Genomic DNA, 24,474 nt, shown 5'->3' with positions numbered 1-24,474 from the left:
TCTTTTATCTTACTAATATTTTTAGCTTTTATATGCTAAATTTCCATTTTACTCTCTATATTTTAAAATAATCCTAAAAACTTGAAGTTTCCATTCTCTCTACTAGGCCAAAAGGTAAGACGAGTCTTCCTGTTCTGTATGTGATGATAAGGAGGCGGCTACTGGAACGTGATCTGTACAGAGATACATTGACAGGTGACACCAGTAGAAAAAAGAAGACAATAGATGAAGCTCACAGCTCAGCCTCCCATTCCCTGTGGAATGATCTCTTCAAAGGTTACCAAGTATGGCCAGTAACTTTTCCCATTCATCTTAATGGGACAGGTCTGCACAAAATATGAATTTTAAATGATGGGCATCCAATCAGTCCAAATAACTGAGCCCACATGTGTATGGGGTATATGTGTAGAAAAGCTGTAGGCCCAATGACCTTGTATATTGGGGATGGCTGACACCTATGGCTTTAAGCAAGGACTATTTAATTCTATAGTGTTAGCACTGAGGTTGTTATACCGTGATATCAGGGGTAGAAGCACTGGCCTCAGGAGACTCAGGACAATGAGACGTGTCATGACCACATGTCCTATGCAATCCTGCTGATCCTTCATTTTACCTGATAAAAAAGTCTTGTGTAATCGGTTTTATTCTCGGACCTCCACAATGAGTGAAGGTCAAAGCCGCATCCCAAAGGCTTTGAGTCCAGATAGTGGCCACGAGTTCAGCAAACTATAACCTAACGTTCTTTGGACGTGCTTTCTTAAACAAACAAAAGTAGCAAGCAGAGATAACGGGACATCATAGCTGCGGGTGGTGCACCTTACCCCGGCCCAGATAACAGGTTTTGCAAATCTAACAAAAAAAAGGTTAAAAAAAAAAAAAAAAAGCTCGACACATTCATCTGACAAGATGCAGATGGTTTGTCATATGTAGCAGAGCGGAGTTTGCCATGTAATGTATTGGATCTAACATAGTTTACTAAATCCCTATTAAGGGCTATTTCCTGGTCCTTTAAAAAAAACTTATTACTCATTACAGGAAAATGTTCCCAAAAATTATTTCAAAGATTTTATTTGCATTGTGGTGCATTGTGCATTAAAGGGAATTTGTCACATAGAAAATACGATCTAATCTGTAGGCAGCATGTTATAGGGCAGGAGGAGCTGAGCAGATGTATATATAGATTTGTGGGAAAAGATTAAGTAGATCTTGTAATTTATTCTTGTAAATGTTAATTAGGACCGCCCACCGAACTCCTTAACTCACAAGTTACTTGAATATATTACAAGTTTTACTGAATCTTTTCCCACAAAACTATATATCAATCTGTTCAAATCCTCCTGCTTTATAATTTGCTTCCTTCAGATTAGATCGCATTTTCTATGTGACAGTTTCCCTTAAAATGTGAGGACCCCTCCACACCATGGACACCTACCTATAACCCTGATTATTATCATACTACAAAAACATCTCCTTAATGGGATTTTCTGATTAAAACTTACTTGCCCCCTATCCGGTAGGAGATCTGACCTCCACCCCCTTGGAGGGTCCGACCTCCACCCCCTTGGTGATCTCCAGATGGGCCCCAGCCACCTGAAATAGCAGAAACCTGTACTTGCCTCTCTTTTCTCTCTTAATTGTCCCCCATCCTGTGGATAGAGGACAAGTACATTTTAATCAGAAAACCCCTTTAAGGAGCAACATTACCCTTTTTCTTCCATAGTTGTTACTGGGCAAGATTAGGTCATCCAATATGTCCCCCATATATATCACCACTGACCTGTATCGCTAGTGGAGGCCATATTGGTTCCCCCCCCCCCCCCCATACACAAAAAACAAAAAAAAAAACCACTTTTACAAAAATACAAGACATTTTTCAATGCTTTGGAAGGAAATTCTCCTTAAACACATGATCATCCTGGAGGCTAACCCTGGTTAAGCAGTGGCTCCTGCTTTTGTCCAGGTATTGATCTGTCTATCGGCTACTGATTAACATTGTACACACAGTTAAGTCCTATCTACTGTTTAGAAATAGATTTCCCTTTTAGGCCATGTCCTCCTGATAATCTACCCGTGATAGCGGACAGGACAGATACCAAATGTAACCTGCCCTTCTGTTATTAGTATCATGTAAGAGCTGGAACCTAACAATTACTGCAAATAAAAAAAAATTCTGGTGAATCAAATCAGGCCTTAAAGGGGTTTTTGGACCTTTTTTATGACCTATACTCAAGATAGACCATCTGTATTAGATAGGAGGGGTGCTGACAAGCCACACCTCCAGCCGATCCCTCTGACATAAGCTGGAAGTAGATAGCGCCATTTATTGTGTAGTGGCCATTCTGTGTTACTGCAGCTTAGCTTCAATTCACTTCAACTGGGAGCTGAGCTGTAGTACCCCAGAATGGCCACTATACCATGTACAGAGCTCTTACATTGTGTTTATTGGTGTCATGGCACTTACAAACATCTGACCAATGGGGAACACAGCATCAGCACCCTCTGATCTGATAATAATGACCTATCCTGAGGCTGGGTTATCTAGAAACTATTAGGATGGTGCCCTATATGGAACCGTCCATAAAAACTTTGGTTTGTGAAGGTGTCTGGCGCCCCCTTCAGCATAGGAGGACTGAGGCAATGTACAAATAATGCGAGTTTTCATCATTTTACAGATCCAGCACTGGTCTGCCTTGTAACAGGAGTCCTGCACAGTAACGGATAGGCTGGGATTTAAAAGGAGTACGCCCCCACAAGGCCGCAGGCAGAATAGCTTGCTGTGATTCTCATGCAATGCATGACATATGATGTGTATGGGCTGTATAACACCAATCATCTTCAAGGGTTAAAGGATAATTTAAGGTAGGATTACTCTGTTATCACCAGTCATCCTTAGATGATCTGCAATAAGATGTATTGCGTGTTCCCTCTCACTGACTGTGGACTAATATTTACAGTGAGACAATAGGCCCAGCGCTTCCCCCCCCCGTAGCCGTGAGATTGATGAGCGCTCGTCTGGGATGAAAACAGCTTTTATGAGATCGATATAAAACAAGATTTCTGGAAATTCCGATAATTTCTTATGATACAAGCGCTGTGGATACCCGTAGAATACCAATACTGGGAAGAATAAAGTCATAACAAATACGAAGAATAGATATGCAGATCTACAGATCTTTTTTTTCTAGCCATCTACAAGTAGAGGCCCTGTCTGATGAAGAATCCATGTGTCAGGGCGTCTATTGTGTGCAAAACCCCTAAGCCCCCTTTAGAGATTAGAAAAACTGCTCATGAACTGTGCAGAGTGCTCACTCCCCTCCCTACCCCCCTTCTTAATGATCAGTCCATGGAAAGAACAGGAAGCGGAACCATCAATGTTCAGCCTCCTGTTACAGCCGGGTCAATACTAGAACCTGGAGAGATGAGTCACTACTGGACACCAGGGGGGAGATTTATCAGACTTGGTGTAAAGTGAAACTGGCTCAGTCGCCCCTAGCAACCAATCAGATTCCACTTTTCATTCCTCACTGACTCTTTGGGAAATAAAAGGTGGAATCTGATTGGTTGCTAGGGACAACTGAGCCAGTTTCACTTTACACCATGTTTGATAAATCTCCCCTCAGGTATTAAAAAAAAAAAAAAGAAATCATTGGGTACCGTCATAAATCCAAACCATCATGAAGCTATAGTAATTATTTCTCTGCTATAAATTCTAAGATAAACCCCTTCACTGCCTTAAACAATAGATGTGGCCCTAACCCCTTCTTCCCCAGAGGAAATCGGGCATACTGAAATGAGCCTCCTTACTGCCCTAGTCCACCAGGGATGTTGTGATAGACCACTGTACTAGACCACTAGTGATGGGTTCATAGACCACCAGGAATGGTGTGATAGACTACTGTACTAGACCACTAGTGATGGGTTCATAGACCACCAGGAATAGTGTGATAGACCACTGTACTAGACCACTAGTGATGGGTTCATAGACCACCAGGAATGGTGTGATAGACCACTGTACTAGACCACTAGTGATGGGTTCATAGACCACCAGAAATAGTGTGATAGACCACTGTACTAGACCACTAGTGATGGGTTCATAGACCACCAGGAATGGTGTGATAGACCACTAGTGATGGGTTAATAGACCACCAGGATTGGTGTGATAGACCACCACAGATGCTGTGATAGACCACTGTACTAGACCACCAGGGATGGTGTGGTAGACCGCTGTCCTAGACCACTAGGGATAATGTGGTAGACTGCTGTCCTAGACCACCAGGGATTGTGTGATAGACCACTGTCCTAGTCCACTAGGGATAGAACAGCAAGCACCCTCTGGTAACTTTAACCAGAATGACAATGTTTATCTGTATCTGCTTCATCCTTGTTATTGTTTCTCCATTATTGAGAGGGAAAACCAAGATATCGACCCCGAAAGAGAACATCACCTTTATCAGTCTTTACAAGTTGACTTTCTTTGTGACCATCACAGGTTAGAAGCTTCTTCACAAAAGAATGAAATGGAAGGCATCCAGTGCTCCCCGCTATCAGGAATCTGTTAGTCACACTTTCTGTATTTCCACATAAGATAAGCAGACTTCAGACCCGACATTGCTTAATACAAAGAGAGAAAGGGCAGACAAGGTGGGTCAGGGTCCTCTGCCATGACATTCATTTCTTCTACATGAGAAGACAAGATAAGGCTCTGCAGGTTGGCAGAATTCATTTTCATATCTCATATATTCTTAAAGGGATTGTTCATTTTGGACAATTTATTTTGCTAATATACAGTAATACTAGGGTGGGGGGCCATGAGACCCTTACGCTACATTCACACGTTTAGTCGTTTTTCCGGACTGTATATGATGTCTATAATCATCCGCAATACGCAAACATTTGTCTGTAATACATCCTTAGGCTGGGTTCACACTACGTATATTTGAGGCTGTATGTTTGAGGCTGTATAGCAACCAAAACCAGGAGTGGATTGAAAACACAGAAAGGATCTGTTTACATAATGGTGAAATTGAGTGGATGGCCACCATATAATGGCAAATATTTGCTGTTATTTTAAAACAACGGCTGTTATATTGAAATAATGGCCGTTATTTACCATTATATGACGGCCATCCACTCAGTTTCAACATTGTGTGAACAGATCCTTTCTGTGTTTTCAATCCACTCCTGGTTTTGGTTGCTATGAGGACCTGACAAGAGGACCAAATACTGCCTGAAATATACATAGTGTGAACCCAGCATTAATCTGTATGTTATGCAAAACAGCATAAAAAGGGGAAGGTCATAATTAAAGAGACTCTGTCAGTAGGATTATGTTGTACTATCTAAGAGTGACCGAGAAGCTGAACGGAATGATGTATCACTTACAGTGAGTCCAAGAAGTATTTGATCCCTTGCTGATTTTCTTTGTTTGCCCACTAATAAAGACACTATCCTTCAGCACTTTTAATGGTAGATGTATTCTACCATATTCTGTGAATATAATTTTAAAGAATATATTTTAATTAATTTGTATTTCAATGAGGAAAATAAGTATTTGATCCCTCTTGCCAAACACACTCAATACTTAGTGGCAAAGCCTTTGTTTGCAAGCACAGCGGTGAGAGGTTTGTTGTAGTTAACCACAAGTTTAGCACACACACCAGGGGGAATTTTGGCCCATTCTTCTTTGCAGATTCTCTCTAAATCATGAAGGTTGGTGGGCTGTCGCTTGGCAACTCTGACCTTCAGCTCCCTCCATAGATTTTCGATCGGATTGAGGTCTGGAGACTGGCTGGGCCACTCCATGACCTTAATGTGATTTTTCTTGAGCCAATCCTTTGTTGCCTTTGCTGTATATTTAGGGTTGTTATCATGTTGGAAGACCCAACCACGGCCCATTTTCAGAACCCTGGCAGAGGGGAGGAGGTTGTCCCTCAGGATTGTGCGGTACATGGCTCCATCCATCTTCCCAGTGATGCGGTGAAGTAGCCCTGTACCCTTGGCAGAGAAACACCTCCAAAACATTATGCTTCCACCTCCATGCTTGACGGTGGGCACAGTCAGGGGCGGGCTGGGCAGGGGGGCATATGCCCCCTGGGCTGGTCTTCCCCCAGGATACATATATACAAGAGGAGACATACAGAGGAGTTAGGGCTGGGCGATTAATCAAATAAATTTGCCCAGAAGGTTATAATCGATTTCGATTAAAATCATAAATTAAATTTTCACAAAAAATCACTGCAGGCAGAGCAGCGTAGAGTGATGGGTTGGCGGCTGGGCTGGAGTTGCAGGTCAAGCAGGCGGCGCGGTGGTGAGGTGCATGGCGGGCGGCGGTGTGTGGAGTGTCGCGCCGGAGGTGAGGTGCAGGGCAGTCGGGCAGTCCGCCTAACAGAGCCGCGACTGACCTGCCCCAGCTATACATATCACATCCAGTTCCCCTCCCGGCCACACGTGCAGGTCCCTGGTCTCTGGAGGAGGCTGCAGGGACTGTAGTGGTGATAGCGTCGCTTCAGGTCCTGGAGCTGAACAGCGGGATCTGCATCCCCCGATCCCGCTGTACAGCTCCAGTAATGGCAGTGACGCTATCACCACTACAGTCCCTGCGGCCAGGGCCGTATTTACCACTAGGCACCTGTGGTCCGATGCCTAGGGCAGCACCTTGCAGGGGGGCAGCACCAGGGAGCAGGGGGACAGAAAAAACTAATTCTTTTGTTTTTATTTTTTTAGTTTCCCTTCTCCCGTTCAGACTTGCCAGTAAATCTGGTGTCTTTTCCAGGGGGGTGGGAGGGTATGGTGGTATTGGTCAGGTCTGGTATCGCCAATAGGTGCGTGAAGATGGGGCGTCTCCAGGTTTAGTGCCTAGGGCAGCAGCAGCTGTTAATACAGCCCTGCCTGCGGCCTCCTCCAGAGACCGGGGACCTGCACGTGTGGCCGGGAGGGGAACCTGTGTGCCGGGGTGAGAGGAGGAGGGATATGTGCACTCCTGCCCCAATCACGCCCAGCTGCCCCAGTTTCCCCCAGTATGCCCCTGTCACCTCTCATTTATACCTTTATTACTACTACACCCCTCATCTTTACCTGTACTACTACTACTACTTCTACTACACCCCTCATCTATACCTGTACTACTACTACTACACCCCTCATCTATACCTGTACTACTACAGCCCACATCTATACCTGTACTACTACACCCCTCATCTATACCTGTACTACCATACCCCTCATCTTTACCTGTACTACTACTACTAATCCCCCTCATCTGTATTACTAATACACCCCATATCTATACCTGTACTACCTCACCCTTCATCTTTACCTCTACTACTACTACTACTACTACTACTGCCCCTCATCTGTATTACTAATACACCCCATATCTATACCTGTACTACTACACCCCTTATCCACTATACCTCCACTACTACACTCTACCTAGATGGAGGCACCATGTGTCCCGCTATCCCCACCCCCACCCCCTCGCTTATCCCGGAAATGTCCCTGCTACATAGAGGATACATATATACAGCAGTACATAGAGGATACATATATACAGGGGGAGGCATATATACAGTAGTACATAGAGGATACATATATATACAAGAGTACATAGAGGAGACATATTTACAGGACTACATAGAGGAGACATATATACAGAAGTACATCGAGTGATATAAACTATTGTAAAAATACAGTAACCCCAGCTTTCCCAGCATCTTATACTCAGTATGATAGAGGTCACCCAGCTTTCCTAGCATCTGTCTATGGGACCGTTTCGTGTCATCACTGAGCCGCCCAATAGACTTATACAGGAAAGTGAGTTCTGACCCTTTCACAGGGCACAGTAGGATATTTGGTCACCAATGACTGGAAGGACCGAAGATGTTATAGGTAAGAGGTTAGAGGCCAGAGTGATCCTTTAAGGATGGGCCGCCAGCCTGCTACTCATGGGCCAGTGCTGTGTACTTGCCCCCCGGGCTAAAATTTGCCAGCCAGCCCCTGGGCACAGTGTTCTTGGGGTCATAGGCAGCATTTTTCTTCCTCCACACATGGCGGGTGGAGTTGAGGTTAAAAGTTAAATTTTGGTCTCATCTGACCACAAAACCTTCTCCCAATAACTTGGTTCATCTTTCAAATGATCATTGGCATACTTGAGGCGCGCCTCCACATGTGCTCTCTTCAGCAGGGGTACCTTTCGGGCACTGCAGGATGTGAATCCATTGTTGCGCAAAGTGTTGCCAATTGTTTCCTTGCAAACTGTGGTCCCAGCTGCCTTCAGGTCATTTGCTAACTCCTGCCGAGTGGTTGCAGGACGATTTCTGACTGTTCTCAGCATCATTGCCACCCCACAAGGCGAAATCTTCTTTGATAATTGCACCAATAGTTGTTACTTTCACATCCAACACCTTACTAATCTTTTTGTAGCCCATTCCAGCTTTGTGAAGGTCAACAATTCTGACTCTGAGGTCCTGTGACAGCTCTTTAGTTTTACCCATGTTGGAGACTTGAAATCTGTGTGATCTGTCTGATTCTGTGGACAGTTGTTTTTCACACAAGTGATTAGTGAGAACAGGTGGCTTCAGGTCAGGTAACAAGTTGATTGGGAGTGTCTAACTGGTCTGTAAAAGCCAGAACTGCTAATGAATACTAAGGGATCAAATACTTATTTCACTCCATGAAATACAAATCAATTAATATATATTCCTTAGATTTATTTTCTGGTTTTTCTTTTTAATATTCTGTCTCTCCATGTAAGAATACATCTACCATTAAAAGTATAGAATGATCCTGTCTTTATTAGTGGGCAAACAAAGAAAATCAGCAAGGTATCAAATACTTCTTGGACTCACTGTACATTGTTCTGTGCAGCTGATTCAGAGATCTCCTCCTGAATAACATGGACAATAAGTAGTCCTCTCCATTATGTACATGAGCTCAGTAGTCCTGGATATTCATGATATTCAAGTAGAAAACTCTGCCCACCAGATGCTGATTGGTAATTATCTATCCATGCTGTGTATAGGCAGTCACCAGTCAATCAGCAGCTGGAGGGCGGGAGGAGGGGTGCGGCAGGAATCCTATTCTCCTCAATATTAGGAGAACGGCTGAACAGAATGATGGAAGTAATACACCCATCTCTTCAGCGTTTCTATTGGTAGCTTATGCTGTTTCATTTAAGATGAAATAAACCTAGGTGACAAATTCCCTTTAAATAAGAAGGAATGATTGAAAATAATAACTCATCTGTACCTTTTACGGATTGCAGACATTGTGGATGTTCCATCCATGAAAATTATGGATGCTCCCATAGACTTCTATAGGACAATCTGTGCCACGGTCTGTACTAGAGCTCGTCAGTAATTTTTGCAGATTTTGTCCATAATCACGGATCCACAACTACAGACAAAAGTACAGAACTTGGAAATGTGGCCATATTGATCCGCTGTAATCTTAGGAGGAAGATATTGGCAAGTGTTTACATTTTTCCTGCAGTGCCACCACAGGAGAAATAAGGAATTACACAGTTCTCATTGTAATTAATGGTCTTTCCAAGGAATGCAAAGTCCTCCTAAGGTTTATGTCATTCGATACACACACCAGTATTCTTATATGAGAATTATTTTATTAAATATTCAGCAATAGGCATGATTTCATTACAACACCTTCATAGTTTTATTTTTTATTTCCAACATATATCGCTTTCCATGACGGAAGCGGCGAGTTATCATCGTCATCTTCAGTTAATCAAATCCAGATATAAAGCTATCATAACTGTTAAACAAGCAGTATACATAAGCCATACATTATATATGCTATACAGTCATAAAGTACTGAGCGGCCGTAGTCAGATACATAAGTCGCGCCCGCCAGACGATTGTTTTCATATTTTTTGTTGTTTTTTAATGCCCCTCCCCCCCCACTTATAATAAATACATATGAAACAGTAGAGAATTGGAGAGATATCTCAGATCTATTAAAGGCAACGTCTTGTACAGTATTTGGAATGTTTAATATCCTATACATTTGGAAAAAAAAAAAAAGACTAAAAAATATATTTGGCAAATACATTCCCTTTATAAAGGAGAAAATACAAGATGTCAGGACGAGATTGCGGATAAAAAAAGAGAGAGCGGAAGTAAAACCCAAGTGATGATGAGCAAAGATATCAGTAGAAAGGCGCCATCCTGCCACTTTGTATTTCTCTTCTACCTCTTCTGATTTATAAAACATTCCCCTATGGATCCATCTGATTTAGCAATTTTATTCTTCTAGGGTTTATAACGTACAAAAATATACAAAAATACCACAAGGGAGGCGAGATTGGAATTACCCAATGGTAACCCATAGAACTATATAGAGTGTATAAATTCCACAGACTGTAAAACCACATACAACATCGTATTCAGTGTTTAGTTGTAGATTGCACATATTTTTGGCTGGGCTGATTCTTTTATTAGTAAAACCTTCAAAAGAGAGATTCAGAATTAGAAAAACAAAACAAAAACATGTCCACTTCCTTTTAAATAGCGCCACCCCTGTCCTCAGGTCGTGTGTGGTACTGCAGGTCATCCCCACTCAGATGTTAAAGAGCTGCAATACAAGATGCAACCCATCGAGAGGTGGGGTGCTGTTTTTGGGAATAAAGTAGCCATTTTATTTTCTCCACCTGGCCATGAGTGAAACAATTTCTGGCAAATTTTGAAAAAAATAAAAAAAATAAAGATTTTTTAAAAAAAAGTATTTCTTTAAATACAATTTCTAATAAATCTTTTTAAATCAGCTTCTGCTCAGGTTTTTGCATCACCCCTATTCACTCAAATAAAGCAGAGCTGCAATACCAGACACAACCTATGGGCAGGTGTGGCGCTGTTTGCTAATCCCAGACAAGCCCCAAATTAAGATAATAGTCCATATGTATAACACTGAGGCCTAGACTTTATTTATAACCATTTTACTACCCTATTATTAATATTACATTAGGCCACAAGATGGCCGCCTCTTTAGTGCGAAGGTTTAAAGGTGGTTCCGAGGGTTTTCTAAATGATACCAAAATAATAAGCAGCATCATGTATGGCACCTAAAGGGGTTATCCCAAGGTTGAAATGTTATCCCCTGTACTCAAGATAGGGGATATGTAGCTTTTCGGTGAAGGATTTGACTAAGCACATCAGTTATTTATCTCCGATCCTGTGGATAGGCCATAACTTTTAATCTTAGGTTATTCCTTTTAATTTCAAGGGATATGCCTTTAATTTTAGCATTCTGCTTTTACCTACAGTAAGCACAGCGTGACGTCTCTATTTAGGATCTTCGAATCTGTGTTAAGCTCCGCCCCCTAAGGCCCCGCACTAGGCATAACACATAAAATAACAATTTTAGTGTTGATGTTAAACGCGGAGGATTAATTTAAAAAAAAAAAAAAAAAACATTTACTCAGACATTGAAAATGGTTGTAATAAAATTATTTCATGGTATTGCAATGGTATTTCATGGTAGCAATGTAACTCCATTCACTTCAATGGAACAGAGCTGCAAAGGAGAGGTGCTGTTTCTGGAAGAAAGATGCCATGTTTTTCTAAGCCTGGATAACCCCTTTAAGGCCAGTTTTACACAAGAGTCAGAGTTATTAGGGGCAGATTTTAGCACCTGTATTATGACCAAGTCTTATTGGCCCAAATGGCCTGAACTCATAATAACATATTCTCAGGCCAGTAGACCTCCAGTCAGACTGGGACACTCAGGATGCAAAAATGTGACAGTAAAATACAGGCCTTAGGGTATAGTCACATGAGGTGGATACACTGCAAATTATCTGCACAATATGCAATGTTTCAGCACCAAAACCAATGTACTTAATGTAATGTTACCAATTTTGTTGAAGAAATGAAGAATCCAGATGAAACACGTCCAAGAAGATTATTATATCAATTATACTTTATTTTTTTATTATTATGTAAAAGGTCATGTGATCATTATGTCCTATATCAATTGCATTTTGAGCAGGTGGAAAATCTGAATGATAACCAAAAAGGCATAGACTGAGGAGTCAGGGTCCAATAGTAAAAATGTATCCAGGCCCTGTGTTCCTTCCGGGCCTTACTAAGCAAAGACTAACCAATTTTTTTTATTCTTTAAACTAAACGCCCAAAAGACCATTAAAGCAGCCCCCAATTTTTATCCCCAGATCATGTGCCCTCCCATAACTATTCCCCTTCCCCCAGATTGGCAGCTCTGCAGGGGTGGGGTTACATAGTAAACACGCCTGTGCAGATCTGGGTGGTGCAAGTTTACTTCTATAAGGCTAGTAATATGGGAACATTTTTTATATAAAATAAATGTGAAGGATATACAGTCCACATATGCCGACAGTGGAATCTCAGTCTAATAAAAAAAAAAATTATAGTGACCATAATGTATAAAAGTGAGCCAATCTAATGGTCTTTAATCACAGAACCCCCCTGCTCTAATTGTTCTAGGGATAATCTGTCAGATCTCAGGCTTTATGTAGGATTAGGTATGAAATATACAACGTACTGAAATTTTTCTAGCATTTTCACCAAGTCATACTCCATGAAGAGAGTCCTCTATGCCTGGACAGCCAAAGCTTTAGCCATCCAGGCATGGATGGAAATTGTAGTTTTGTAACAGCTAGAGGGACGAAGGTTCCCCATCCCTGCTTTAGGGTAATGGAGGGTGCAAGATGTTCGTGAGCTTCAGACTTTGTGACAACACTTTGGAGAAGATCCATTAGAGTTGACCACAACGAGAGTAATCCATAAAATGGGTTTACCCAAGCTGTGGAAATTTGGTCGCCATGTCATCTACAGATATTGCCTCCTATTCAGAGTAACAAAATGTTTAGTGAAGTTCTGTAAACCAATAAAAGGCTCAAGTTCCTACTTTCAGGGTGACCTCTTATGGTGGTCCTCCAATCTTGTCTGCAAGAACATGTGCAACCTCTGTATTTATCCATAGGGATGGTCACATCCCAATGTGATATAACTGTCTTCCCTAATAGAGACTGTCGCCTACTCTGCCTCTAACGAGAGTCCCGGTGAAGTCTCCGAGCGTAAATCGAGATCCTTACACAATAGTTCTGCTCACTGTGGTGGGGACATGGTTTGATTTTATCCTACACTCCAGTAAATCGTATTAAAACGAGTAAGCAGTACCAGAGTGGATGTGAAATCCTATGGCACGCTCAAATATCTAGTGGATGGTTTATGTTGGAGAGCACTGAAGGGGGGGCAATAACTTAGCAGTAAAGTCCATGGACTCTAAATGAGATGATCAATGGGCGAATAGGGACGTGATGCGAGCTCCAATACATGTACAAGTCATGTGTCAGAATGAGAACCTCACTAGTTACGTCAAGACGCTAAGACTCATGAAATGTTGACCATATAGTCATCCAATCCTCTTGGGGTTGCTCCAATAGGGGTTGTGGCTTCCTTCAAGATTAGAGTCAACCAGTGACTACTAAGACCATTAAGGTTGTGACAACCTTCAGGTTTGATGGTGGAGTGATGGCCACATGATCTGCTGGGTCAACCAAAGGTGGCCACAGAAGTACGTATAGTAGACTGGCTCACTAAGGGACTAGAGAATCATCTGGTTGGCCCAGGCCCTAAAAAAGCAAATGCAATGAGGTTCAGCAGTGGATTTGTTCAAATCTGGGGGCTATTTAGCAAGAACTTTAGGTCCTTATGTATGATATGGCCCATGTAGGCGAGGAGGAATTTATAAGGGCATAAGCTGTGCTCTTTCCTCAGTCATTGTTCCATATATTACATCTGTCAATTAAAGTGCATGTTCCCTTTAAAAGGGGTTATCTAGGAATTTAAAAAAAAAACATGGCTTTGCGCTTCTAGAAACAGCGCCACTTCAAATTTGCATGTGTTATTGCGACTCTGTTCCACTGAAGTGAACAGGGCAAAGTTGTAATACTGCACACCACCTGAGGACGCTGTCTCTGGAAGAAAGCAGCCATGTAGATAACCCCTCTTAAAGAATGAGGGGAGAAAGAAAAGTAAAAAAATGTGAGATGTACATAAAGTGCCTTCTAGTATATACATGTGACAATGACAAAAGGTTTGCGGTTGTGAAGATCATGGGCAGTTTCTACTATTGAAGGAGGAGAGAATACACCTTAGTTATAAAACGGATATCCACCAGCCCAAAAATAAAAAAATAAAAAAATTCACATCATCAGTGTCCTCATACGTAGACGGCTCCTCATATTGGCCTCTAGTCATTGTACACATAATTGGCTCTTGACATGCTCAATACAGATATCTGGGTGATAAAACCTTCTAATATATCACACTGCAAGGAAGTTTCACCCTTGATCCTCGTTAAATGTGTTGACTGAAAAAACGTTTAAATTTGCTCAGAGTGACAGTAATACAAAGAAAGACCTGTACTCACCTTCCCCTGATCCCCCCTCACAAGTGGCGGTCCAACTGCTTCCTGTTCTTTGACCCAACACATAGGAGGTGACTTCTCAGCTGATTGCGGATCACTGATGTGGCCAGTGATTGGCTGAGCAGGCACTTCCTGTGTGTCACAACAAACAGGAAGTTCTAAGCAGCAGCAGTGATGGTGGGGGAATCGGGGGCAGGTGAGTACAGTTTTTTTTTAATGATTTTACCAACACCCTGAGCACTTCTAAACATAATTTTATTTTTTTCCTGCATAAACCAACTTTAACATAAATAGATGTGCTGACTTATTTATACATATATCTTTATAGTGGTCATAGTCCTAGTTTCCAATCCATAGAGTTAGATGATGTCTAGGAAACCTACTGTATACTATTCCTACATTAAACTCAACCGTAGCACAGTATGCAGTGAGCCTCCTCCAGTAGTGGCAGCTATCTTTTATGTCTATGTAGGAAATTTGGAGCTCAAACCCCTAAAATATAAAAGAAGTCAGCGCAGAATGTGTGAAAGTAATACTCACAGTCCATGGTCGGACGTTGGGCACCATTTTTAGTTGAGCCTTTACACAGTGTTACTTATATATTACCATCTCTGAATTAAAACCCAGAAGCAGCTGCATTCCAAATAGTGAAGGTTTCTGAGCTCACAAGTGTCAGCAGTGATCTGCTTGTTCAGTGACTATAATCTGATCTAGTGATTTGCATTGTAGGAGCAGGAAGAATAACCATAGCAATAGGTGATACACAGCTAGTAGTTACCCTTTAACTAGGGACAACACCAGTATTATAAGTGATACCTGGTAGGAGGAGGCCGTATGTTCGGCCTCTGTCCATACGCCCGTTTTTTTGTTTTTTTTTTAAATCCAAAAACGCATGTCTCATGTTGTAATTTTCATTCTTGCCAATAGGTGTAAAACTAAGCTGAGACTTTCTTCTCTTTCTGTGATAAGTAGGAGGCTGCTGGAAAGTGATCTGTACAGCATTATAGTGAACGGTGACACCAGTAGATAGAGAAGACAATAGCAGCTCAGCCCCATCCTCCCCATGTAGAATGGTCTTTTCTCAGGTCACAGAGCATACCCAGAAACCTTTCCCATTCAGATGATTGGGGTCATTTCCAATGTCCACAGGGCTTCCTGTAAAGAAGGGATAGGGAACCTTTGGCCCTCCAGCTATAGCAAGACTACAATTCCCATCATGCCTGGACAGCCGTTTGCTTGTAGTCTTGCAACAGCTGGAGGGCCGAAGGTTCCCCATCCCTGCTGTAAAGCATCTCATTAAATGCTATCAAAGACATCTCAGGCGAGATGGCTTTCCCCATAATAAATGTACAAAAAAAGTGAAGAAAAAAGAAAAACGTGCATGTTCAACCAGTCACAAAAAATGTAGATAATACATTCCCTTTAAAATTTCAGATTTTTGGGGGTCGTAAAGTTGATTCATTTTTCAGCCTCCAAACGCATTACGGTCTTTGCATTGGGATCGGAAGCTTCCAGTATAGAGCTGTCAGACTCCTGTCTGCTGACCGACTCCACTAGCGACATGCAGAATTTTGAATGCAGCTCTGGATTACAATACAATTTTTTTTTTTTTGGAGTATACAGCTTTAATTAGAGTGAAGAATAAAATTTGAAAATAGGTCTCAATCAGTTTAAAAAGTAAACATGGTAGTAATACTATATAGTAATACTATACCTTCAGAGTGATTCGTTCCATTCATTGTCATTAGAAAGTTTGTAAAATACCAATTTAAAGGGCTGGCACCACATAAATAGAGAAAGTCCTCCTGAAATGTAATTTAAGTATACAATGAAGAGCGAGTGATTGCCGGAGAGATCGGAGAAAGTACCATCCGCAGTCTATGTGAGAGCGCAGGACGCCTGCACTGAGGAAGCTGCCCTGCAGAACCAGCGCCAGGGGGGCCTCTTTATCAAAGACCAAGAAATGGGCTCACAATTGGCACAGTGACGCCTCCACCCGCGTCCGGGATAAACGTGTACCATCTTACCAGCAAAAAAAAAAAAAAAACTCATCATACAAAGAAGCCATCGCTTTCCATTGACACCTGCAGGCAAAGTAGAAATTGTAGACAGACACAATCCGGCTACGTAAACCGACACGACGTATCGATGGCACAACCGGCGCCACCTTTGTCCTTCTCTTTCCTTGTGTTTTTTTAATCTTCTATAAGAGTTTTTTTTTTCTTAATTTTTTTTGTCTCTGGTTCATCACTGGCAATGTCCATTTCATGTGTTTTCCAAACGAAAGATGCGTTTCCGATAAGGTGGAAAAAAAAAAAGGGGTGTGGAAATTCCTCGCTAATCGACGCCTTCGAATCCCTGAGCGTTCTCCACCGCCATGAGTAGCTTCTCTCGTAAATCTTCGAAGGAGTCGTAAGGAGGTAAATCGAGACGGTTAAAGCTGCAAGAAATAGAAATATTAATTAACAACTTGTAATAGAAAGAAAGTGAATCTGAAGCTGAACATCTTGGTGTGATGATCACCTGTGACCTGTAGAGGTCACTGTTGCAATGGTTTCTGCTACAATTTTCCCTATAACCTCACAGCACCACCTACAGGTGGCAAATCTATATGCAAAAAAAAAAAAAAAAAAACTAGAAATTTACCTTTTTCTTGTTAAAATTTACTTAATTTGGGATCAATTAGTAATTAGATAGTTAGCCCTATTCATTATCATTAGAAGGGTTGTCCCATCTGGGGGATCAGTGCTATGGGGGTGGGGCAGGGCTACTAACAGTCTCACCGCATCATGGAGCAAAAAACTAACTGCAACAGAACGGCCCTGAGGTAGAAAGTGAGAGACATACTTTCCTACTTTGTGTCTCCTGTGCAATAGGGACATATCAGCAGGTTATATTCATCTAACCTGCTGATAGTTCCCCTTTAAAATAAAGGGGTTGTCCAGGATTAGACAAACAAAGCTGCTTTCTTACACAAATAGCGCCACACACAGTTTGTGTGTGGAATTGCAGCTTGCAGCTCAGTTCTATTCAAGTTAGTAGAGCTGAGTTTTTCTAACCCTGGATAAGCCCTTTCATTGGGTTTCCATTGTATGTAAACCTGCATTATTGCAAAACCTTTGTTTTGTGTGTCTGTATGTGGCCACCTAGTGGTTGTTTTGTGACTTACACCCTGATTGTTTGAGACCTCTGTAATATGAAATTGTTAACACTAAATAAATCTATAGGGGCTAACCTGCATCCAGACTACTCTATCTTGCTGCATGAGCTAGCTACAGTAACTAGGTCAATAAGTAACTAATTATTTCCCCTACTGTAAAAAAAAAAAAAAAAAAAGTTGGATGTGGATAATTACAGTAGGGGGTCTTATTGTCGCATATATAATATAGATGTGTATAGCTTACCATGTGTGAGCTCTGGGCAGTTTATCCGGACTTCCCCACTGCTCTATTGTAAACAGCTGAGGACCATTGGAACCTATAGTAAAGTAAGAGCACATACGAGTGTTAGCCAACAGTCTTCCGCTATAGAAGGACGTACATGACGTACAATCTCTATTATACACAACACTCAAATGAGACCCAGCATGACAAGCACTAAAAGGATGTGATCACTACAGCCACTATCAATGATCAGGCGGACTGTGGTATTATATGGTGCCAGTTAAAGGGGCACTCTGGTGAAATTTTTTTCTATTAAAACTGGTTTTAGAAACGTATATAGATTTGTAATTTACTTATACTTAAAAATCTCAAGTCGCTGTATGTCCTGCAGGAAGTGGTGTTTTCTTTTAAGGCTCACACAGTGATCTCTGCTGCCACCTCTCCTCCTCTGGGCAGTTTCTGACACGGACAGAGTTTTTCTATGGGGATTTGCAACTGCTCTGGACAGTTCCTGACATGGACAGAGGTGGCAGCAGAGAGCACAGTGTCAAGAAAGAAAGAATACACCACTTCCTGCAGGACATACAACAGCTGATAAATACTGGAGATTTTCAAATAGAAGTAAATTACAAATCCATATAAACTTTCTAAAACCAGTTGATTTGAAAGAAAAAGATTTTCGCCAGAGTACCCCTTTAATACTGGACGTGTCCTTATTGTTTGCGTTCTATCTGCACTAACCATATAGTTCTGCGAATCCGTTCATAGGCACTCGAGAAGTCCCCGTTACGAACTGCAACAATCGAATGCGTTTCTCGGCATCCATCAGCAGCACGGCCTGAAAAAGACAGAACAGAAGATGAAACCAGAGAATACACAAACTCCAATAGAGAAAAGCTAAAACACAGTGTATTATACTTTGTGCAGGGTTGGGGGGCCTAAGTGATGTAAGATAAATAATGAAGGCTTCAGAGCTGAATTCTTCCAGCATCCCCTGCTTGTTCAGTGTCTAATCTGATGAATTATTCCCTTTTATTTATAGGAGCTTAGCTAAGGGTTTAGGGCAGGGAAAGAGAACCTGTGGCCCTCCAGCTGTTGCAAAACTACAATTACCATCATGCCTGGACAGCCAAAGGCGGAGCAATAATTGGCCCAATCATACGATTAACGATTTCGAAATAACGATTTGTTTTTGATACAATCAGTGTTTAGACGGATCAATATATCGTATGGAATATCGTATTGCGATTGTTTTTCGCTTAAGCTTATTGCTTATCTCACACATAGGTTAAAATCGGTGAAAGACACGTTGACACGAAACGATCTGCGATTTTTTGCAAACGACCAACGACTATTTGAGAACATGTTCAAAGATCAAAATGAACGATTTCTCGCTCGTCGCTTGGTCGTTCGCTATGTTTACACGGCGCGATTATCGCTCAAATGCGATCGTTATTATGCAAATTCGAACGATAATCCGAGATAAGGGTCCGAGATGGGAATCCCCAATCAATATGGATAAGTATTTCTATTTAAAAAAAAAATAATAGTTCTACTAAATCCACCAAAAATGTACAATACGTGCTATTATACCATGACCACTAGAGGGCGCCTTACCTTCCAGTACCACTGGATTACCGGGTGGTTGGGGCAATAGCCATTTTTGTACAGTGTATGCTGCCTCCAGTCATTCACATCCACGTCCCCCAAGCCGCACATCAGGAGCTACAAGAGATAAAGCACATTGGAGCTATAGCATGGGGAATCTCAGATCCTATAAATCTTGTGCCGCCCTCTCATTTGATCTTATAAACTTTCTGATGGGTCAGTGAGACCCCTAAAACGCACAGCTAGTGTTGAGCGAACTAGCCACCTTAGAGGGTCCTGGGCTGTATCCATGTTTTCCTGGCCACCTTAAAGGGGTTGTCCAGCGAAAATCTTTTTTTTTTTTTTTTTCTTCAAATCAACTGGTATCAGAAAGTTATATAGATTTGTAATTTACTTCTATTTAAAAATCTCCAGTCTCCCAGTACTTATCAGCTGCTGTATGTGCTGCAGGAAATGTTTTATTTGCAGTCTGACACAGTGCTCTCTGCTGACATCTCTGGCCGAGACAGGAACTGTCCAGAGCAGGAGAGGTTTTCTATAAGGATTCCCTTGGAAAACCTCTGCTACTCTGGACAGTTCCTGCCTCAACCAGAGATGTCAGCAGAGAGCACTGTGTCAGGCTGAAAATAAAAACATCTCCTGCAGTACATACAGCAGCTGATAAGTATGGGAAGACTTGAGATTTTTAAATAGAAGTAAATTACAAATCTATATAACTTTCTGACACCAGTTGATCTGAAGGAAAAAGATTTTCACTGGACAACCCCTTTAAGGCTGCATCCAGACACCGGTAGTCAAATGCCGAGCGTTTGGGTTCAGATGGATGTTGCCAAACCTAAACTTTTCGGCAGGTTCACTCAACACTACGCACAGCAATAGAATATGGACATACAGTAGAGCAGATTTACCATGACCATAGGACTTTCATCACCGAACCATAGGATAAGTGAGGAGTGTATATAATGGGTGAGGGTCTTACTGCTAGGACCTGCACTGATCACATGACGTGGGTCCTACATCCCCTGGCATATGTGCTGCAGCTTATTCACTTGCTATAGATGTATACGGTCCCAAAGAGTTGAATTAAGCAGCAGCACGTCTGACCCAGAAGACACAGGAACCGGTTCTGATGATCACTGGAGGTGGTCGCAGCAGTTGGTCTCCAACCCATCTAACACTTATCACTTTTCCTGGTTATAAGTGTCCTTAAAGGGATACTCCAGCAAAAAATTTTATAATTTGAGATTTGTAATTTGCTTCTATTAAAAAAATCTCCAGTCTACCAGTACTTATCAGCTGCTGTATGTCCTGCAGGTATTGGTGTATTCTTTGTAGTCTGACACAGTGCTCTCTGCTGCCACCTCTGTCCGTATCCAAAACTGTCCAGAGCAGTAGCAAAACGCCATAGAAAACCTCTCCTGCTCTCCAGACTGGAAAGAATACACCACTTCCTGCAGGGCATACAGCAGCTGATAGGTACTAAAAGAGATTTTTTTTTAGATAGAAGTAAATTACAAATTTCTGGCACCTGTTGATTTAATACAAATTTTATTTTACCTTTAAATGGCTGCTAGTCAAATATTAATTTTACCCGCAGTTATTTGTTTTATCACAGCTGTCCCATATACATATGCAAGCTCAGTTCAGATGAGCGTGCATATATAGGTCAGGTGTATATATTTAGCAAAAGCTACTAACAATCTATAGTCTCTTGGTATCAAATACAGCAGGAGATTAGCGACTGAGCCGAATAAATATGCAAAGGTCACATAAAAAGTATATGGTCTATGAGGGTGCGGTAGACAAGGCCACTGATTTAAAGGGTACCACTTATTTTTCAAACAGGTATGAAGCACCTTCAACCCTCCAGCTGCTGCTGCAAAACTACAATTCCCATCCTGTATATAGAGCCAAAGCTTTAGCATGATGGGAATTGTAGTTCTGCAAGAGCTGGGAGGGCAGCTATGACGTCTAATGGCGCAGCAGAGTACACACATACCTCAAGTTCATTTTCATCAAAAATCTTTATCAAATCAATAGGAATGAGTTCAGTAAATCCCTGAAAACACAAAGAATAAGTTATAACAAAATATTAGAACACTCAACTGTTATGAAGACAGAACCTTTAAATTAAGGTTTTTAAACATAAGGGGGCGCTCGTACAGCTGCTAAGTCAATACGAACAAAAACCCAAGAACAGGGGTGGCAATGTTTTTGGAATAAAGCAGCTATGTTTTTCCAACCTGTAGCCCCTCTTTATGTACCACTTAACCCCTTAGGGGACACAGCCAGTTTTCGTTTTTGCGCTTTCGTTTTTTCCTCTTTATGTATATAAGGCCATAGCAGTTGCATTTTTCCACCTAGAGACCCACATGGGCCCTTATGTTTTTTTTGGGCGCCACTAATTGTACTTTGCAATGACAGGCTGAATTTTTGCCTAAATTATGCTGTGAAACCAGAAAAAAAATTGAAAAAAATTGACTTGTTTTACTCAAGTTGTTGTTTTACACTTGTTTGTTCCTCAAGTTGTTACGATTACAACAATATGTGACATGTATAACTTTAGTATTAGTTGATGGCTTTTAAAAAATTAAAACCTTTAAAAAAAATATATATATATTTTCCTTAAAATCGCTCTATTTCCATTCCTATAGCGCTTTTATCCTTTGGTCTATGGGACTGTGTTGAGCATATGTGACTTTTTGATCGCTTTTTATTACAATTTTTTCTAGATTTGATGCGATCAAAAATGTGCAATTTCACACTTTGGAATTTTTTTTAAGCTTACGCTGTTTACCGTGCGAGATCAGGAATGTGATAATTTATTAGTTCAGGCGATTACGCACGCGGTGACACCAAACATGTTTACTTATTTATATTTATAAAATGGGGAAAGGGGAGTGATTCTGACTTTTATTAGAGGAGGGGATTTTGTATTAATAAAAAGACTTTTTAAAAAAAAACATTTTTTACACACATACTAGAAATTTCCCTGGGGTTAGGGTTATTACCCCTGGGGTTAGGGTTATTTGCCCCTGGGGGACTTCTGGTATGACTGCTCTGATCTCTCATAGAGATCTATGCAGTATAAAGCAATGCAGCCAAAAGCAATACAGTGCCGAGCTGGAACCGCCCACTAGACCACCAGGGTAAGGGGACAACAAGTATTTAAATGCAGCTGTCAACTATGACAGCTGCATCTAAATACTTAGTTAGCTGCATATAGCACCTGGGATCACGGCAATTCAGAGTGGGGTCACCACGTGACCCCCCCACTCTGAACTCCCCTAGTGGCACCAGGATGTTCAGTAACGTCCTGGTGCAGCTAGGGGTTAAAGGGGTAGTTCACAAAAAAAAAAAAATGTTCAAATCAACTGGTCCCAGCAAGTGCCAGAGATTTGTAATTTACTTCTATTTAAAAATCTCTATTACTTATCAGCTGCTGTATGACCTGCAGGAAGTGGAGTATTCTCTTCAGTCTGATACAGTGCTCTCTGCTGCCACCTCTGTCCATGTCAGGAACTGTCCAGATCAGTAGCAAATGCCCATAGAAAACTTTTTTTAAAAAAAGAAGTAAATTACAAATCTCTGACACTTTCTGGCACCAGTTGATTTAAAAGATTTTTTTTTTTTTGTGAACAACCCCTTTAAAGGACTTAAAGTGACACTGTCACCTCCTTTTTGCATTCTGACATTTTTTACACAGGTGTAAAGGGTAAATTTAGCGGTTTTCATACCTTATATCATACCTTTATATGATAAGTCATGGTGCTTGTTAAAGTAAAAAGTCATCTTTTATCAACTGCAGATTGTGTTAAGTGGGCGGGGCCCCGCGGCATTAGCGCCACTTAGCCCCGCCACGACACCACAGTTGGCCCCGCCCCCTCGCGGCCATTGGAACAGGCTGGCAAAAAGGTCTAGACCCCACCCCCTTTACGTCGGCCAACCAATGGGCGTCAAGGGGGCGCGCCCAACGATGCCGTTGTGGGTGGGGCTAAGTTGCGCTAATGTCTTGAGGTCACGCCCACTTAATACAATCTGCAGTTGATAAAAGATGACTTTTTACTTGAACAAACACCATGACGTATGATATGAAATAAGGTATGAAAAAAAACCGCTAAATTTACCCTTTACACCTGTGTAGAGATGTCAGAATGCACAAAGGGGGTGACCACGTCACTTTAAGTAGAGAATCTTGGATCAAAAAACTACATCAGGATATAGATTTATCATCATCATCAACAACAACGAAATGTACGTATAGAACCTATAGTGGACTTACTTCTAAAAAGGCGTTCATCTGTTTCTGTACCCTATTTACAAACCTCCATTGGATTACAAGGCTGGAAAGAAAAAGAAAGTTACAGTCTGTGCTTAAATTGTAGTTTTCTACATCATCTATCACAGTAACGTACGCAGCCCTGACATCTATGACACATAGTTTGTAGACCTGGTTAATCTCTATGGCGTCTGTCCTTAGACCAGCTGACCTCACACCCCTAGAGAAGGTAAAGCTTACTGTAGTGTTATATCTCCGATGATTCAGCTCAGAAAGGAGGCACAGCCGGGGAGCAATCAGCTAAAATGGATGTAAATAACATCTGCAGCGTGTGACTATCATCCTCATCCTCACCTGCGAGAGCCATGCAGCATGAGATCATACTATTATACAAGGGTTAAAAGATTACTTAAAGGGGAACTCTTTCACTTTACTTTTTGGTGTTCGGAGATCTCAGTAACCTCTGGTGGTATCTAGTGGGTCAGCAGTGTACATGATGTACAATATATGATGTGTGAATGATGTGTACGCACATACTGTAAAGTCTACGAGGCATATGTACATGACGAGCAGGCATACTGTATATGACGTGTGTACATACTGTCCAGTATATGATGTGTATACATTATGTGCAGTATATGTATATGATGTGTGTACATTCTTTGCAGTATATGAAGGGTGTACATACAGTGCAGTATATGACATAAGTATATGATGTGTGTATATTCTGTGCAGTATATGACGTGTGTATATGATGTATGTATAGTCTGTCTAGTATATGAT

The 24,474-nt window shown here is 41.5% G+C and overlaps 1 protein-coding gene across 8 annotated transcripts in view; it reads right to left on the bottom strand.

Moving 5' to 3' along the window:
* Positions 1-9,599: 9,599 nt before the first annotated feature.
* Positions 9,600-24,474, bottom strand: part of NEDD4L (NEDD4 like E3 ubiquitin protein ligase) — a 248,052-nt gene continuing 233,177 nt past the window's right edge. For all 8 annotated transcript variants that reach the window (XM_069963179.1, XM_069963180.1, XM_069963183.1 and 5 more), the window contains 6 exons: positions 23,695-23,755; positions 21,412-21,471; positions 19,422-19,529; positions 18,546-18,642; positions 17,826-17,898; positions 9,600-16,861 (listed from right to left, as the gene is read on the bottom strand). In XM_069963179.1, coding sequence (XP_069819280.1) covers positions 16,759-16,861; positions 17,826-17,898; positions 18,546-18,642; positions 19,422-19,529; positions 21,412-21,471; positions 23,695-23,755 — 502 coding nt within the window. In that variant the 3' untranslated portion in view covers positions 9,600-16,758. The remainder of the gene's footprint in view (positions 16,862-17,825; positions 17,899-18,545; positions 18,643-19,421; positions 19,530-21,411; positions 21,472-23,694; positions 23,756-24,474) is intronic.

This window comes from Dendropsophus ebraccatus, chromosome 3 (assembly GCF_027789765.1).
Source record: "Dendropsophus ebraccatus isolate aDenEbr1 chromosome 3, aDenEbr1.pat, whole genome shotgun sequence".
Lineage (NCBI taxonomy): Eukaryota > Metazoa > Chordata > Amphibia > Anura > Hylidae > Dendropsophus > Dendropsophus ebraccatus.
The sequence above is the reverse complement of the archived record's forward strand: the minus strand, read 5'-3'. Positions and strand labels throughout refer to the sequence as shown.